The following is a 16,921-nucleotide window of genomic DNA, read 5'->3' as shown; positions in this document are numbered from 1 at the left end:
CATTCCGTTAATAAACTTTCCAAAATACGTAAGCACCGGAACTTTCCATTAATCCAATCCCAAAACTTCCAGCAAATTCAAAAGAAACAAAATTAGTCCCAACATAATTAACCTGCTCCCTTGGTATCACAAGTCTTAATTTCTAACAATGTGGTGGCAGCTCTGTAATTTAAAGTGTAGGCCTCATTAATCACTATGATGGAAAGCAAACAGTTTTAAGTGTAAAAAAATATTTATTTTGATTTTGTATACAAAGAAGTCAAAACAGCTGAACAATTATTAGTACTGACAATTTTTGTGAATGTTTAATGGCAAGTATTTCTAACCTCACTTTACAAAAACAAGTGCTTTTAAAATTATAATCATGCTTTTGATTTTACTGAAGTATCTTTTTTCACCTGACTAGTGGATAATCCAGTGGTTTTAATAATTAAAATAACAGAGATTAACACAGTAAATTACACTGAAACTTTTGCCTAGTGCATTAAAAGATTACTCTGAGGAACCAATTCTACTCCCTCCTCATTTACATCTAATTATTACCTACTGAGAAAAATATGTGAACTGTATGCAGTTTTTTGATGCTTATTTTTAGTGAGCATAGAAAAGTTAGCCTACTATAAAAGTATCTGCTGTTTTATTCTATGGCTACTGCATTTATAGAAAAATAACCAATATGTACAATTTCCAAGCTTTCTTAAAAAAGGAAAAAAAGGCACTCTGAAAAAGTGTAAATTAATAAATACATTCTTCATATGGTATATCCACCTTTCTTTCCATAAAACTCCTTACAAATTATTTCAGCTCTAAAGGGAAGCGTTTTTTTTTTATTTGAAATATAAATATTAAGAAAGGCTTTAGGAAACAATAAGTAGTTACAGCTCATTTTTATCACATACAAGCTCTCAGCAGAAGAGCGTATTTTAAGGAAGACTGCAAGACTAAAGGCTTTATTAAAGAACTCCTCAGGGCAAGGATACCTGCGACTATTTTTCACCCAGTCGGCAAGACGGCTTAAGCCCAGACTCTCATGATGGAGCTGTTGTCATCAAAGCAATCTTTTCAAGTGACATTTCACATCCCAAAAACAGCTGCTCATCACAGAGACAATTTTCTAAGGAAAAATTGCATAGTTTTACAATTGTATATAAAAAAAAAAGAGTAATGTTTTTTTCATCTGCATTGGATGAAGAAAACCTGTTGTCTGAGAATACCAGCAGTCAAAAAGCCAAGGAATTCCTGAAGCTACACAAAAGAACTTCAGAAAAAAGAGAGTTTGGCAAAACCATCAGTCTTCTTCCATATTTAAGGTGCATTAAGATGGAGAGTGCCAAAGATCACATTTTCATTCCTATCTCACACTTTTTATGCAAGTTCCAATTTTGATCCTGAACTCACAAAAGCCTCTGCAGTTTTGCGACTAGTTGTAAAAAACCTGGAAAAATATTACAAATAAACCTTGCAGTTACAGATTACAAATAAATCTGCAAATATTTTGGTAACTCTGAATAGCACTTTACAATTTACATCAACACCTGCCGGTTTCATCGTCTCTCAAACCTCCGAAGCCTTTGTCTTCTTATTTCCTCTTCTGAATGCTGCTCAGGTGGAAACCAAAAGCCGTAAGGTCGCCGCTCATTATTATACGTTGCTCCACCAAAATCTACAAGACACAATGAAAAACAACTGTTATTTTGCTCTGTTAGATGAGAAAAATGCACATATATCCTGTAACCCAAAGCACCACAACACAAAGGAAACGGAGTTGAACGTCTCCAATTCCGATGGTTTCAGGGCAATCGCCACTTCCAGCAACTGCTCTTAAAGGCGCTGAAGTAAAAAAGACAAACAAAAAAAACCACCAACAAACCACAACCAAAAGAAAACCAAAGCATCTAACAAGTATTAACCTGGGGGTTCACATTTTTCATGATCCCCACTTTATTTAAAAGTCCTCAGTAGTTCCTTCTGGAAAAATAAGCTTTTGGTTTTGCTTTTCGCGTTGCAGTGCCCCACGTGCTGACCCATCCCAGACGCACGCACAGCTACCATCCTTCATTGGCAGCAATCTCAGAAATAAACTCCACGTGGCAGCTCATCTAGAGAGAACCGTAAGCAAATTAATCGGAGCAGGAATACCACACCAAGGCCGAAGGTTCTCTGCCCTGGCACTGCCAGAGAAGGCGAGAACGGGGTATTCCAGCAACTCTTCAGAATTCACATGAGGTGACGGAGCAAAGGAACAACGTGCAGGCTGTGGTTACACACCACCAGAACGGAGGGGCTGTGGGAAGCAGAAGGGAGAGGCTGCCTTCTGAGCATTGCTACGGCCTTACGGACAAGCAAATCAGCTTTAAGGAGAACACAACAGCCTCTGGGACATTTGGTACTTTTTAAACTTTCACCTCAGGGTCTCATTTAAACTAGCTAAAGTGAATAGGGAAAACCAAAAGTACGTACTGTAGTACTATTACGGTCATTTTCCAGATGAATTTCAAATAGGGCTGTATCCCATATCAGAAACTGTGTGCAAACACACCAGGCCCGTTGACATGACCTGAGGTCGGCAGGTCCACCTTACCTAAAGACTCCCTTGGTTTCCCATTGGTTTCCCATTCAATTACAAAAGCATTTTAGTTTGTCGAGTACTCACCAACAGATGGATGATTTTGTGAAAATACTAGAATGTGTTCATAATTTTTCTTTTGTGTTTGCCAAGAAATCGAACTCTTGGAAAATGCTTCCAGAGATCACTAGAGCTGCCCAAACTCTGTTAGGCAGCAATATTAACATAAATGTTTATAAAATGAGATGCACTGTTTAAAACTATTTTTCAAATTCATATTAATATACAGGAAATGGATTTAACATATATTTTAGTATTTTATCTTCAGCTTGTCCCTGTGTCTCAACTTGCTAGAGATACATCTGAAGAACACTGAAGCTGTTACTCTGTCTCTGCAAACACCACACCACTATTTGAGAAATACTGTTCAAAACATTATCGAAAGCTAACATTTATTGGAAGTCACAGAGCTTGGCACAGGTAACATTAACTGCAAAGCTTCTCAATTCTATTTTTTTAAAATACAAAAGAAATCTCCTTGTCTAAAAAAAATTAGACATGGGTAGAATGGTTTTCATTAACAAAAAATTATTAATGAATGTTAATGTTCGTTTACTACATTTATTTTCCCTCATTTTACTCTTATACATACAAAGTTTATTTTAAGAGATAAAAACAAAGTTGTTTTACTGTGTTCTATTGACCACAAGCTGAGCAAAACCACTGGCTGACAGCAGTTTGTAACCCCAATGGACATTCATTTACAAAACTAAAAAACCCAAGAGCTTCAAACTGGAAGGCACGGTGCAAGGTGGGCAGCAGACACCAGACCCTTTTGTAAGAGTGCAGAAACATGTTTAGACAAAAAAGTTAAAAAGCCTGAGAAAGCTCAGTAAATCATTGGAAGTCAACATTTATGACTGTAGACACATACTGGAATACAAATGAATACATCTGTATGTATTTATCCTACTCATCATCTATGAGTAAGCAAAGAAATTGCTAAACAACACTGGAGTCATTATAACATTCTCAACGATGTTTATGTTGTCATGCAAGAAAATCTGTACGAAAAATCACTGATTTTTTTTTGATGGTATATAATATCTGGGGTGAACAAATGGAAAAGAAAATCAGCAAGGGCTTTTCACAGTGTTATTTACATATTACTATAACATGAATTAAAACGCCTCATATTTTCTTTATACTTTGACTTTTGATGGGTATACTTTGAATATAAACACTAACAATAGCTGAAAGATATAAATTTTGATATATGAAGACCAATATAGTGAAGACCCTACACAAGACCCGTACAGGGTCAAAATGGTACTGTAATGCTGACGTTTGATTTATTTTTTTAATCATCATAATCAAGAAAACATTTGCATTTTTTAAAAATTCTTTTCTGTTGTGACATTGTCAATTAAATACCAAGGCTCCTCACGAAAACATTTCTCTTTCTGTATAGCATCCTTGGTTAGTTTTTATTTAAGACATCAGATACCACTTAGACAGTTAAGACAAGTACTGGCAGAGTCCCTATAAAATATGCTCAACACTTCAAATATAAATGTGCTTTAATAAGCACTAGAAATAGAAAGAGATGTTATTAAAAAAAAGATGCAAAATGCTCCTTTATATGTTGACTGAAAAATGAAAGTCTGACAATGTATTTTGAAAGGCTTTATGTTCAAGAAAAGATACTAATTTACATCGAACAATATGCTGAGGAGTGAAGTTGTCTAAATGTGAAGGTTTAAATATACGTCTATATGTAAATTAGCCTGTTACCCAAAATAGTTCCCTGACACTGTTCTGTTTTGGTTTTTTTTTATTTGTTTTTTTTTTTAAATTACAATTAAAATGTTAATGAAATAACACCTTTACCTAATGAAAATATTTATAAGGCACAGTGTTCAGAAGTGGTAATTAGGCCACTGTTACTACTGAAACGACACCTGGGCTCCTGTGCAAGGAACAAACACAATCTTTTCCACACATCACCAAAGCCCCTCAAGCCAGTGGAGTTTAAGATTGCATTTAAAGTATTTAAAAAACTGCAGTAACACCACATGATAGACAAAACCAAAGGATACAGTACAAAAGAGTTGGAACAAAACATTAACCCTTACACAGCATATTTTAAGATTAATTTTATTGTGAAGGAGAAGCATGTTCTGTGAATACGGAAGACTGAGACCCTCCGCAGCTTTCCCGTCCCTCTGCCTGGGGTTTTTTTGGTCACTGAGGTTTACAATTACAGTACTGGACCAAAACATGAAAGTCACTGTAGTTGCAACTGCTTTAACTAAACCTGTATTACTGTAGTACAAATAAAGCTTTAATAACCTTACACATTTTCATCCACGTTAAATAAATACGCTTATCATGCCTAAAATACTTACTGGGGTTGGCATTAGAGCACATTACTCTGAACCCACCCTCCCCCATAGGCACAATGTATCAGGCACTGATTCAAAGGTTACTCAGCATGTCAAAATCGGAAATCTGATTAATCACAGCCCCACAGTCTGAAACGAAGGCGACAAGAGTGACTGACCTCCCTTTTTAACATATTTTTCCCCCCACTATGAATGAGCCAGCACCTCTCAGTTGAGAGGACCGAGAGCATTTCGCACTCAAAGAGCAGAGCGACTCCCCGGGCTGGAGAAGCCAGCGCTGACACCGCGGGCGTCTGCCTGGCCTCGTCTCCTGGTCTTCCTTCAGCGCCTGATTGGCATCAAGATTTACAGGAGGAACTGCTGGTATGGTAACCGTAACAACAGCTTTGGAACAGAGACTGTAAAACACTTCATGCTGAACCACGAGACCATTTTTACTAGTTAAAAAACTCAGCACAGATTTGCAGATTGTTACTCAAATTTGCACCCTTTTTTTTTGGGGGGGGGGGGGGGGGGGGGGGACGACGACGGACGGGACAGGACAGAAAAATAAGAACTATTTAGCAGAAGTCTCCTCAAGTCAAAAAGATGTAATTACCCAGGGGAATCCCTCGAGAAATTATCGAGTTTATCATACTCTTTTCATTGTGGTCAAATTCCAAGTTTTGGAAACAAATTACTGGATGTTCAACACAGTCATTTTAAAAGTTGAACTGCCCAATCTGCTAAGGCCAAAAGAAAAAATATATCAATATATGAGACTATTAGCCACACCTTATTGGATATTGGAGACTTTGCACTGAAAATCCTGCACCCAACATCGGTTCTTCTGATTCCTAAGAAAAACTTCTGGTTTATACCTTAAGTACTATTACCTGCTTTAATTCTTATAATTAACAGATTGCAAACAAACTACTCAGTCCTGAAATTCCTGAACTTCTGATACAGCAGATACTCATTGCCTATATCTTACTGAACGAAATTTCTGTTTTAGAACAAGAAAATATATTCTAAATTCTACACCAACAGAGACAGCACATAAACTCAACCAACAATAAATGCAAGGAGTTAAGACTGTCTTACTGGATACAAATCTTTCAGATGAAAGACTTTGCGATACACATATTTCAGTGCTGTTCTCATGCAATTCTGGGCACTACTAACTTACAACAGCTGATAATGCCCAAAACTTCCTTAAAGACTTTATGATAGCAAAAGGAAAACAAATATTTTAATGTGCCTTTTGGATTCATCTTTGAGATGTTTATGAAGTAAACCCCAAAATTCCGTCACTGAACTGATGCTGAATAGTTCACCTCACTTAAAACAGGTCATTTGCAAGTAAAACGTTACTTCAAATTAAGTACTATCACACCGAGTATTTTTATAGGACAATCAGGAGAGCAATAGTTTATTATTCTTGTTCATTCTTCAACTAAATCACATTTTGTTAAAAGGCAAAATTGATAAAAAGTTGACTATTAAAAAAATCTGGCTTCTGTTGCTATATCCATCGCATGATATATTTGAAAAAAATAAGGCATAATCACAACACAAAATTTAAGACTTTTTTTTATTCTTCCATATGCTATGGATGTTAAAGCACAGGCAGCAATCACTATAGACAAACAGCAGGAGTTTCTATTTTGGACATTCACAGCTCACATTATACCAAATCACCAACATAGTCAATCTCCAGAAGTGCCCTACCCACCAGAACCTCATTCTACTCACAAAAACAAACGTCAGGACCAGAAAAGATGGCAGCAAAGAGGCACGACTTGATCCTATCTAGGCTTAAGCCTTATCTTTTTCCAAAGAGCTCACATTTGAAGCATCGTTTTGAAAGATTAAATCATCTTGTAGTGAAAAGCAAAGAAGCTGGAGAGTATTACCTGCTGAATTGCTTTGAGCAATTCGGAGAGAGATGCTTGAGGAGCAATTTAATAGTCAGATAATACGACTTATAACCCATGCAGGTCCATAGGTTTTAGTAAAGGATGCCCAGGATGACAGCTGCAACTGGGCCACTGTTTCTCGCCTTCAAGAAACGAAAAAAAAAAAAAAGAAAAAAGAAAAAAGGAGAGCGCACATATTAGCTTGTAATATTACATTCACACTTTTAATCGTGCACATACGACTCCATTAGCAAGTAAGAAGGTGATTAAACAACGTGATCTTAGACCCTTGCACCGCATGCCGGCGGGGAGGCAGCAGGCGCTGGGTGGGTGCTCCTGCGGGGCGTGGGGACGTTGGTGGCTCACCCAGCAGATGGCACCGGAGCCACACAGGCCACCACGGAAATTAGGACAAACTCCAGCCAACACAGCATTCCGCCTTGTAAGCAGAATTAGGGTTATTTTGAAACAGATGGGCTCTAGAGAAGCTGCTGCACTGAATATTAGAGTTGTTTATTGTCTGGCTGGTTTGAAACCCGGGGATTATTTGCCAGCACCTAGCAGTTTGTCTGTCACATCAGGTTTCATCAAAAGGCAAGCAAAGTGAAAGCCAGTGGAATACGTATATACTTTTTTTCTATACTAAGCCAGTCCTAAATTCATAGCTTAAGTTGCTATTGCGTACAGTGCTTTGCAGCAGAATGTCTGTCCTGACAAGACTAACCGCATAGCCAACATCTTAACCCTGAAGCTGAACAGCTAACACAGACAACTTCTATACAAGACTCCTCTAAATTTTGTCTATCTTCCTATTAAGTAAGATTTGTCTACTGTTGCTCTCATTTTATGCATCTGCAATACAACGCCGTCACCCTTGGACACACACAACACACTTTGAGGCTTTTCACTGCAACAGTGGTCAGCTCAAAGCCACCTTCCCCAGATCTTTTTCACACATTCTCAGCACTTCAAATACTAAAATACAGTTACCTGATGCGTGATCTAGAAGAGCAGACAGGAAGAGGTGAAAAAAATTAACATCTTTAGTGACAACAATTCATCACATAGAATATTTCGATGGAAACAACAAAAAAACAACCCAACACAAAACCAAAGAGGACAACTGTTTCCCCAAAGAAAGCACACAGGTGAAAGGACATACTCCACATCACTGGAATTAAAAGTTCTAGCTGCATCAGTCTAACAGATAATTCCGAACCGCTCTTCTGAATGACATGTGAACCTCCAGCCACACTCACTGCAAAGGCAAGCAGACCCCTCCACAAAGCCTATTTCACAGAACGCCCAGCGACTGACCTGGCTGCAGCACAGCCAGCCTTGTTTGACAGCAAAGCAAAACCTCCGCAGCCAGCTGGCAGCATGAATGAGCCATCCATTCCGTCTTCACCTACACACTGCGCTCTGATCATCAAGATCAGACATAAGGACAGTTTGGAACATGCCATCCTACCAGTGTAATAATAATACCTGTAGAATGTGTGTGAAGTGTGCGTTTTTTGCTCCTCTGCATGAAATTCAGCATAAGGAAGAAAAATCCACTGTCATCTTACAGGACGAGCCGAACAGACAAAATCTCCATGTAGGGTTTTAGTTCCGCTTGCAATACAAGCCACAGAAGTGCCACACACTCACTTGATTTTTGCTCCACTCTGAAGTGATGGCCTAAGCTTTAGGTTAGATAATAGGCTTTGCAAGAGAGTTTCTGTAAGTTTCAGGAAGAATTTCCCAAGCTCCCAAACTGTGAAAGTCTGACTAGTGGAAATATGCAATTAGGTCCTTGATAAATACTGCTGCTGCTAGATAAAAGAAGGTGAGTGCAGCAAATAAGCAGTGATGGTATTACAAAGCATGTCTGCACTTCTTTTTCATGCTAGCTGTAGTTGTGTTAAAGAAGAATCTAGAATATTCCAGTTAAATAGCTTACAATTTTCAGTATCACTATCTGCCCTGTCACTAGGGAATGTGGTACCCATACAAAAAAACCCAAGCTATACAAACACTGACATACACAGAAAAAGAACAAACACTTCTCATTTCCAAAAAACTCTTACTTTTGTAGAAGCTTTATTGCAGAAGGTAATCCCAGACAAGCAGTAATCTCTTTTCCACACAGTGAGGGGCATGCAGCTAACCAAAACAGAGAGCCCTGAACTGGATGAAACAGCTGGCTTGTACCAAGAGGAGAGCCCTTAACAGATGCCTCAGATCTAATCATTTCACATCCAAGCAAACACAGAGATAATCCTGGCTTTGATTTTCCCAGCCTTTGAAAGGTGAGAAAGACAGTAAGTCTATACTTAGCAGAGCCAAGGTTCAGGTATTATGTCTTAGTTTGAAGCAAATGCATTGTGGGATTTCCTCCTCTTTTTCTTGAAACAATGGTTTTCTGCAGTCAACAAATTACTCAAAGACTGTTAGCTTAGGTCCTCACAAACGCAGGACTGTTAGGATCACCTCGCGTAGACATCACCACGTTATACAGCTTAATTGCTTCACTGCATCTTCTGTATTATCATTTCATTTGATTACGTACCAGATTGCCAGCATCTGTACCTGTGTCACTGCCAAAAGAGTAAGAGAAATGCTGTATTCGTTGGCCTAAGAGCTCACACATCCGGCAAACTCTTCCAATCTTTCTAGCCACTGTTTCAAGTCTAAATACAGCTTACGTAGTCAGCAAAGCTATGAAAGCTTCAAACCTTTCTTCTAGGAAATGCAGACAGTATAGAGCATCTGTCTTTCTACCTTAGGTAACCTTCCTCTGGCTCCTAAAAGGAAGGTTACTTTTCTCTTCCTGAAATGAAGAGAAGGAAAATATGAAAAAAAGTATGGGAAGATGAGCACATACAGAACCGTCCAGTAAAGACCTCCTCAAGAGAAGCGCTGCTGATGTCCTTTGGGGGTCCCAGGATGACAGCCTTCAAGAAATACATCAAGACTGTTAGAATAGGTGCCAAAGATTTATAGTTAATTTATTGATACTACTAAGCAATAGTGGTTTGAAAATATTTGATCAAATGCCATAACAACTTAGAATACTGGCTTTCATTTATATCAGTTTCATATAATGTATTTCTTCCATAAGTAGTATAGCCCTGCTGACTATGTTACAACATCGGGATGTAAGTTCACAAACTGCTCTTGGGGCTGCTACAGATTAGACAGAGTACTACACTGCTGTATCTGTGGTATACACCTGACTTCCCTTGCCTTTTAATACAAAAATACCAACATTTAAAGTGTTCTATTTGAGAAAATGGGAGGTCCCTCAGTTTATAAACATCTAAACATGCAATTTTAACGCATAACTGACCAGATATTTTTGGTGCATGTGGAATTGGAAGAAGTAAACTGGAGGGCAAGGAGAAGCTAGATGCTCAGTGTCGCTATAGTTCTTTTATATCTTCCAGCCAATGAGTAGTTAAGCCTTAAGGCTAGTTTAACCAACTTTCTTCTGATTTATTGAGTTGTGCAGAGAATCCCAAGGAAAAGCAGTGCACATGCAACATCACTTTTCCTCCTCATACTTTACAAGGACTAGGAGGCATGGCAGGGGGGTTGGAACTAGATGATCTTTAAGGTCCCTTCCAACCCAAACCATTCTATGGTTCTATGAGTCTGTAAAGAGTTGAGGCAAACGAGACACTCACAGCAGCCTTTTCCCTGTTTTATGTTGCACTAGAAGCCAGACAGGAACTGCAATTGGAAAAAAAACCCCTGTAAAATGGCAAATCTGCTTTTATTCTCTCATCTCCTTCCCCTCTGCAAAATGCAGACACGCTATACAGTCTGACAAATTTGGCTTTTGGCACTTATCACCGTCCAATTTTTTCCTATCCAGCTCCAAGCAGACCACATTTAATAGCCTACGCTATTGTTTCTAACACTGCCCTTTAAGTTTCTGTCATTGTATGAAAGAATTTTGTCATGCTATGAACCAAACTATTCTTCCTGGTGCTGCTAACATTCCTCATCTACAGACTTGAGCATAGCAAAGTGGTAACAAAGAGAAATGGAAGTCCAACTACTGCTTCTGTGCTGTGCTTTGGAATGGCTGACAAATGAAAAATCAAATTAGCAGGAATTTAGTTGTGGCTAATGAATTTAGAAGGAAAGTAACATACAATTAATCCAGAGACAACTAGATCGTTAGAAGAGCAAGCGAGATCAATCTTGAACACCAAATCTTGATTGTTTTTAAAACAGATGATAAAACTGAGAAACACACAAACCCATTCCCTACAAAATGTCTGATATTTTGTTTTGGTTAGGAAAAGAGATGGCTAAGTCTTAATATGGGTACCTTAATCCCTTCATACATGAGGATTTTAAAATTTATTTTAATCACACTTCAAATTCTCATCTTTGCTGTATCCATATCACTAAAATAAAAAACTCTTATTAAAGTAACAAAAGTTGTTAAAAGCACATTGGTAACATTTTTAGAGACCATCAGTCCTGCCTCAGAATAAGCCAAAAGCTACTGCACACTCTGATCATGCGTTTGCAACTCAACACTATAATGCAGAAGTAAGAGGATACAGAACCACAGAACGGTTCGGGTTGGAAGGGACCTTAAAGATCACCTAGTTCCAACCCCACTTCCCTTGGTTGGTTTGTTGGTGCGTATTCACTAGTGTTTCGACATATTTTCCAATTCCATCCTCCAAATAATATTTAGACATTCATTACTTTATGAAATTACTTTATGACTTGTATTTTATTCTCCTCACTGTTTTTACAGTAAGTTGCACAGACCAAGTAAAGAACACTGTCAAAAATACAGTGAAGTAAAGCACTAAAAATGAAATCTAAGGCAAGGAATAGAGCAAGAAGAAAACAAACAGGATAAGGAGTTACATAAAATAGAACCGAAAAGGATGAAAGTTTCTCTGGGCAAAAAGAAGGAATACATGCAAATGAAATTTCATCACTGCTACACAGTTGCTTACAGTTATGAAGTTACTCACAAGTTATGTCCTTACCAGTGTTTTAACATGCCTATTCTTGGCAAATATTTTTGTGTGATGTTACAGTAATTGGTTCAATGCTTCTGAATTGTAAAGCTCACAGGGAAGTTCTGGTCCTTTCTGGATCCTAAAAATGAGACCAGTGAAAACCCCAAACACAAAGCTCCCCTGCTCAATAGTTAAAAAAAAAAAAGAATAGTTACATTTCATTGATTATCATTAAATACTTTAATAAAAAGTCCCTTGTTTGATATTGCTAATGTGCTTGATGACTTGGTAAAAAAATGTGCATAAAGGTCACATAACAGAGTCACACTAGAAGACTTTTTCTTTCTGAAACCCAGCTCATATTCCTCTTTTTATAGCTTGACTAAACTGTTTTTAAAAACTAGTTCAACTAAACTGGTTTAAAATAATTTAGCTGGTATCTTTCTCATTCCCTCAGAGATTGCTGTGCAGCCTAACACAGTTAGCTACTAGGAAGATATCCTTGCAGTGTTCTGTGGTATTCTTCTTCCTTGGTCATTAAACCCTCTAAAAATTCTTTTCCAAGTTGTCAGGTCTTTCAAGTTCTTTAGCTAAATCTATGTGTAATTTGTAGCTTAAAGTGATCTGATTGTAAAATGAAGCATGATTTGTTGCTAGAGCCATAGAAACCAGAGCTAGAAAGAACCTCAAATGATTACCTAGTCCATCTTCATGGCACTTGTCACATTCATGAGAAACCTTGGTTTAACCTTAAAACCCACAAAATTCTTTGTTAATTTATGCCATTACTTATCATTATTAACACCTAACTTAAATTTCCACTGCTGAAGTAACATCCTTTATTTCCTGTTTTATAAATTGTAATAAATATACATTCCCTTCCTCTCTGCAGATACTTTTAATGTATTTGAAGATTTGTGTATTACTAGATATCTTCTACCTCCTATCTCATAAAATATCTTCTTTTCAGTTGTGTTTTCTAGATCCCCACTTAATTCTTACTGCTTTCCCCCTCTGATGCTCCAGGCGCTTCTCATCCTTTCCAAAAGAAGAGCTAAAAACTTGATGCAGTGCTACATAGAAGGTCTCATTAGTACTGAAGAGCACAGAAGCATGTTTGCAGATAACATGCCTATTCGCAGTGAGGCAAATGTTACAGAACATGACATTCTTCGTCCATGTTATGTCATTGGTTATACCTACTAGCATGCAGAATACCAAACAGAATTGCTTCCTTCTTTTTTGAGACAGCCTTCCAATCTGTCAAGGTAACTCTTAGTTCTCATCCTGTGTTCCAGTGTTTCTGGATACTCATCTTCAAATAACTGAAAAAGTAAAAAGTGCTACCTAATGAGTCTTAGTAGATCCAAAATCCTGAATACCATCAGGACGAGAAATAATTTTGGCAAATTATTTAATTATAAACAGTAATTCCTTTATTTAATAAGGCAAGTGGGCTTTGGTTTTCCATTTAAAACTGTTGTTAAAAGCTATCCAGAAACTGAACCGGTTGTTTGGTTTTTTTTTCAACTACATTTTAATTTTCATCCAAACATTGCTTCACATTAAGTTGATTTAAAAAGTACTAAATAAATGCATTATTCATCCTTTATAGTATCATCAGTCATAGAAATGTGTTAAAAAAACTGACTAAATGAATGCTTAAGCTATGTAATTGCTTGAATGAATAACAACAAAAAGTACCAAGTTATGCTGATCTGAATCACCATTCTTCCCGCTTTGAAAAAATACACTGAAAGCTAGATTTAAATTATTTCAGGCTCGTCAAGCCTAGGTGCTAGCCACACCGTTTCATGTACTACAGGATATAAATGGTACTACATATCCTCTGCCAAGTCACTTGAAAAAGAAAGACTTTTCAAGAAAGACTTGTCAAGAAAGACTTGACAAGTGCAGACATTCACCACCACCTTGCAACGCTCTAACTGTGAGCCACATCTGAAATACCTAACTGAGCTATGATGGCTAATGAATCCTTTGCAAAAAGGACCGTATTTGTCCGTACTGAAACTTGCTGAATGTAACTAACTGCATTAGCAAAACTTCTTGAGCTAATGAAACTAAGGCTTTTTGATCAGAGCTGGCTCATGTCCAACCAGCTTTTGGGGCAAGCTGAGCTTGTTCACCTATGTCAGCAAGATTGCACAGCTGTATTAGAGTGAATACGAAAGACAATTGTCCCAAATATTCCTTTTGAGCATAATCCTAAAACCTACTGCTGCAGACTGACAACAGCAGAGAATCTATGCAATGCTCAAAATAATTACAGATTTATTTTTAGATGCAAGCTAGAGACTCCAGACAGAAAACAAAAAGTATAAAATACAGTTGGCCTTAGGACCACAAGGATGCAGCCACGATGTTTGCCAACAAGACATAATATGGAGTATATATTTTTCTTGAAACTACCAGAAATGACTGATTTACTCAGTCAGACATCAGAAAAATGTTCAGAACATCATTTTTAAGAGAGTCCCAATGAAGAAAATGTAGGCTACACCTAGTCTATAGAATTAATCCAATGATAAAACAAGAGTTAAAACAGTAAATCGGGGTAATTCCAAGATTAGGAATATTCACTGACCTTAGTTTACCACTAAAAGCATCCCCAGACTAAGTTTGTTAACATTCATAAGAATCTTAGTATATATAAAATCACATTTGGAAAAAAACCACACCATTTTGTATTTCCTTTACTGCATTTTTGCTTGGCTAACAAAGATGCACAACAACAAAGACTCCAAACAATACCCACTTCCCAATGTCAAGACTAACAAACCCGGACAGACAGATGGAAACACCAATGCAGACTAAAGCCACTCCACAGCAACTACTACTTTCTCCAAAGTGGAAGAGAGTGCTTTTATGTAGCCCACACACAGCTTCTTCTAATTATGCCCACAGCTGTTAAGCAGAACTGCCTGTTCTCCAGCAAGGTGACCCTGCCAACCCCACTGTGAAAGAACAACATTTGTTCCTTTGAGAAAGAGTTCAGTTTACTGGGGGGGGGGGGGGGCGGGATAAAAAAAAAATCCAGAGACCACTAAGTAAGTCAGTGAAAAGACTCCCATTTGTATCACTGAGTCTTGGATCAAAACCCCAAGAACAGCCTCTACGTCCATATGCAAACCATGCTTTAGTAATAGATGTAGTGGGAATGTAAGAAAAACATCTCTAGCTACAGTAAAAGATTTGACTATTTCTTTAATAAAGTGTTTTCTTCCTATTTCAGTTTTCTTTGGCAGTTGAAATTTTTGCAAGGAAACCATCCAAAAGAAAGCTGCATTGGCAGTACCTTCAAAAATGTTCGCATATTTAGAAAGTCACAGGAAAAAAAAAATCAGCATTCTGTATATATTTTAGCATGAAAATCTGAATAAATACTTTTTGTCAGTACTATATCCAAAACACAGAGCAAAATAGTCTTGAAAAGCACAATGTATTGGGATGTCAAGCTGAATTGGAAGTTATGTTCTAAGTTATTCTCATCATACTAGTATCACAATGCTTCAATGATTTCTATTTTTAAAATGTTTCACATTAATAAGTGCAAACACGTTATCACCCATATGGAATGAAACCCTACTTTTAAATTAACAGTGTCTGTCTTTTTATCCCTATAACATATAACTCAGGAAACACTGCATCCGAGCAAGCCCAAAACTTTAGGCAATGTTGTATGCAACAATGGACAGAACTTTTTCAGGAAAGGCAGATGAGAGAAATGGGCAACAGAGTCCCATTCGTCTGCATACCAAATCTTTATATAAATATACTTTGGATCAAAGCCTGGGTTCTTTTAGTGATACTTTAGCAAAACACACCTTAGCTCTTCCAGTTTACTAATAAACTGTTGAACTACTTTTCTTCTGTATGCAGAAGTTTCAAAGTCAAGAGGAAAAGGACACACACAGAACTCCTGAATAATGCGCACGAAGGGAAATAGAAAAAGCAAAGAACGAAACTACTAAAGACCATACAAACAGTTTGCACATTTTCTAGTGTTGATTTGTCCATCAAAAGCATTCTCTTAGTGCATTTTCCTCCAGATACCTGAAGGAATGCTCTCCACACACTCAAAGGGAATAGTGCCTCTCCTAGAAGAATGCCAAATTGTCTGTATGGATTCATGTACAGTAATAATAATAATCCTAAAGGCAGGAGAAATGAAGAAAAATGTGTAGCACTGAGGACAAGAGGAAGAGACAATGGAAATAAAGGAGAAACTAATTTCCCCAGTTATGCTAATTCTATGGAAGTCTTTACACAATTTAAAATCTTGAACACGCTATCAATATTGAACAAAACCTTTATTAAGTACCCCCCATGTCTCTTCTCGAGCCAAGTACAATTAGTCCTGTTACCTGGGCTTTAGTATCTGAACCCAGTTAGCATTGCTTTAAAAAATAAAGTAAAAAAAAACCAAACACCAAACCCCCACCAAAATCCTCAAAATTTAGGACATTAGTGCATTCTTCTTTTTTTAACCACAGAGACTAAAGGAAACAATTATTCAATACTAATACTAGTACTAATACAAATACAAAACCCAGTATTTCCAAAATACTTATGCACTACTTAAAGGCACACAGCAGTATCTTTAAAGGTCAAGTTTGTACAAAGCTTAAAACAACTACTGTTACATGCACTGTAGCATTTCAGAAAGAATTAACTAAACCAAATTTTTGATTTAAGATCTCTAATCTAGACCCCAAAAAATACAGCTTGTTGACACACAAGTACTTGAGACCTGGATTTGAAGGAATCACCAATTTTGGTTGTCCATCCCACTAAACTTCCCCCTACTGCACTACTACTGAAGGAGAAATAGTTGAACTACGAACAAAGATGCTTCCGAGTTCTCAATTTTCAGCCCAATATTTTTCATCCAGTACAATATTTTTTCGGCAAAGTTAAATGAACAGCAGTTTAGATAACAAAGAGCGGTAACTGCGCTTCACTTGTCTGAACCTAACCTGTTTGCCCGTGCAGATGGAGGGTTTTCAACAGAATGATTTCACTGCTTTACAGAACTACTCTTTACACCACGGT

At 37.4% G+C, this 16,921-nt stretch overlaps 1 protein-coding gene across 8 annotated transcripts in view; it reads right to left on the bottom strand.

Annotated features, from left to right (window-relative positions):
* Positions 1-213: 213 nt before the first annotated feature.
* Positions 214-16,921, bottom strand: part of RHBDD1 (rhomboid domain containing 1) — a 46,797-nt gene continuing 30,089 nt past the window's right edge. For 4 of the 8 annotated variants that reach the window (XM_074592013.1, XM_074592009.1, XM_074592011.1 and 1 more), the window contains one exon: positions 214-1,663. In XM_074592013.1, coding sequence (XP_074448114.1) covers positions 1,545-1,663 — 119 coding nt within the window. In that variant the 3' untranslated portion in view covers positions 214-1,544. Of the gene's footprint in view, positions 1,664-6,866; positions 7,013-9,738; positions 13,174-16,921 lie in introns of those variants that run through there. The other 4 variants (XR_012587640.1, XR_012587641.1, XR_012587638.1 and 1 more) reach the window with 4 other exon arrangements.

The sequence above is a fragment of the Larus michahellis genome, chromosome 6, assembly GCF_964199755.1.
Source record: "Larus michahellis chromosome 6, bLarMic1.1, whole genome shotgun sequence".
NCBI lineage: Eukaryota > Metazoa > Chordata > Aves > Charadriiformes > Laridae > Larus > Larus michahellis.
The sequence above is the reverse complement of the archived record's forward strand: the minus strand, read 5'-3'. Positions and strand labels throughout refer to the sequence as shown.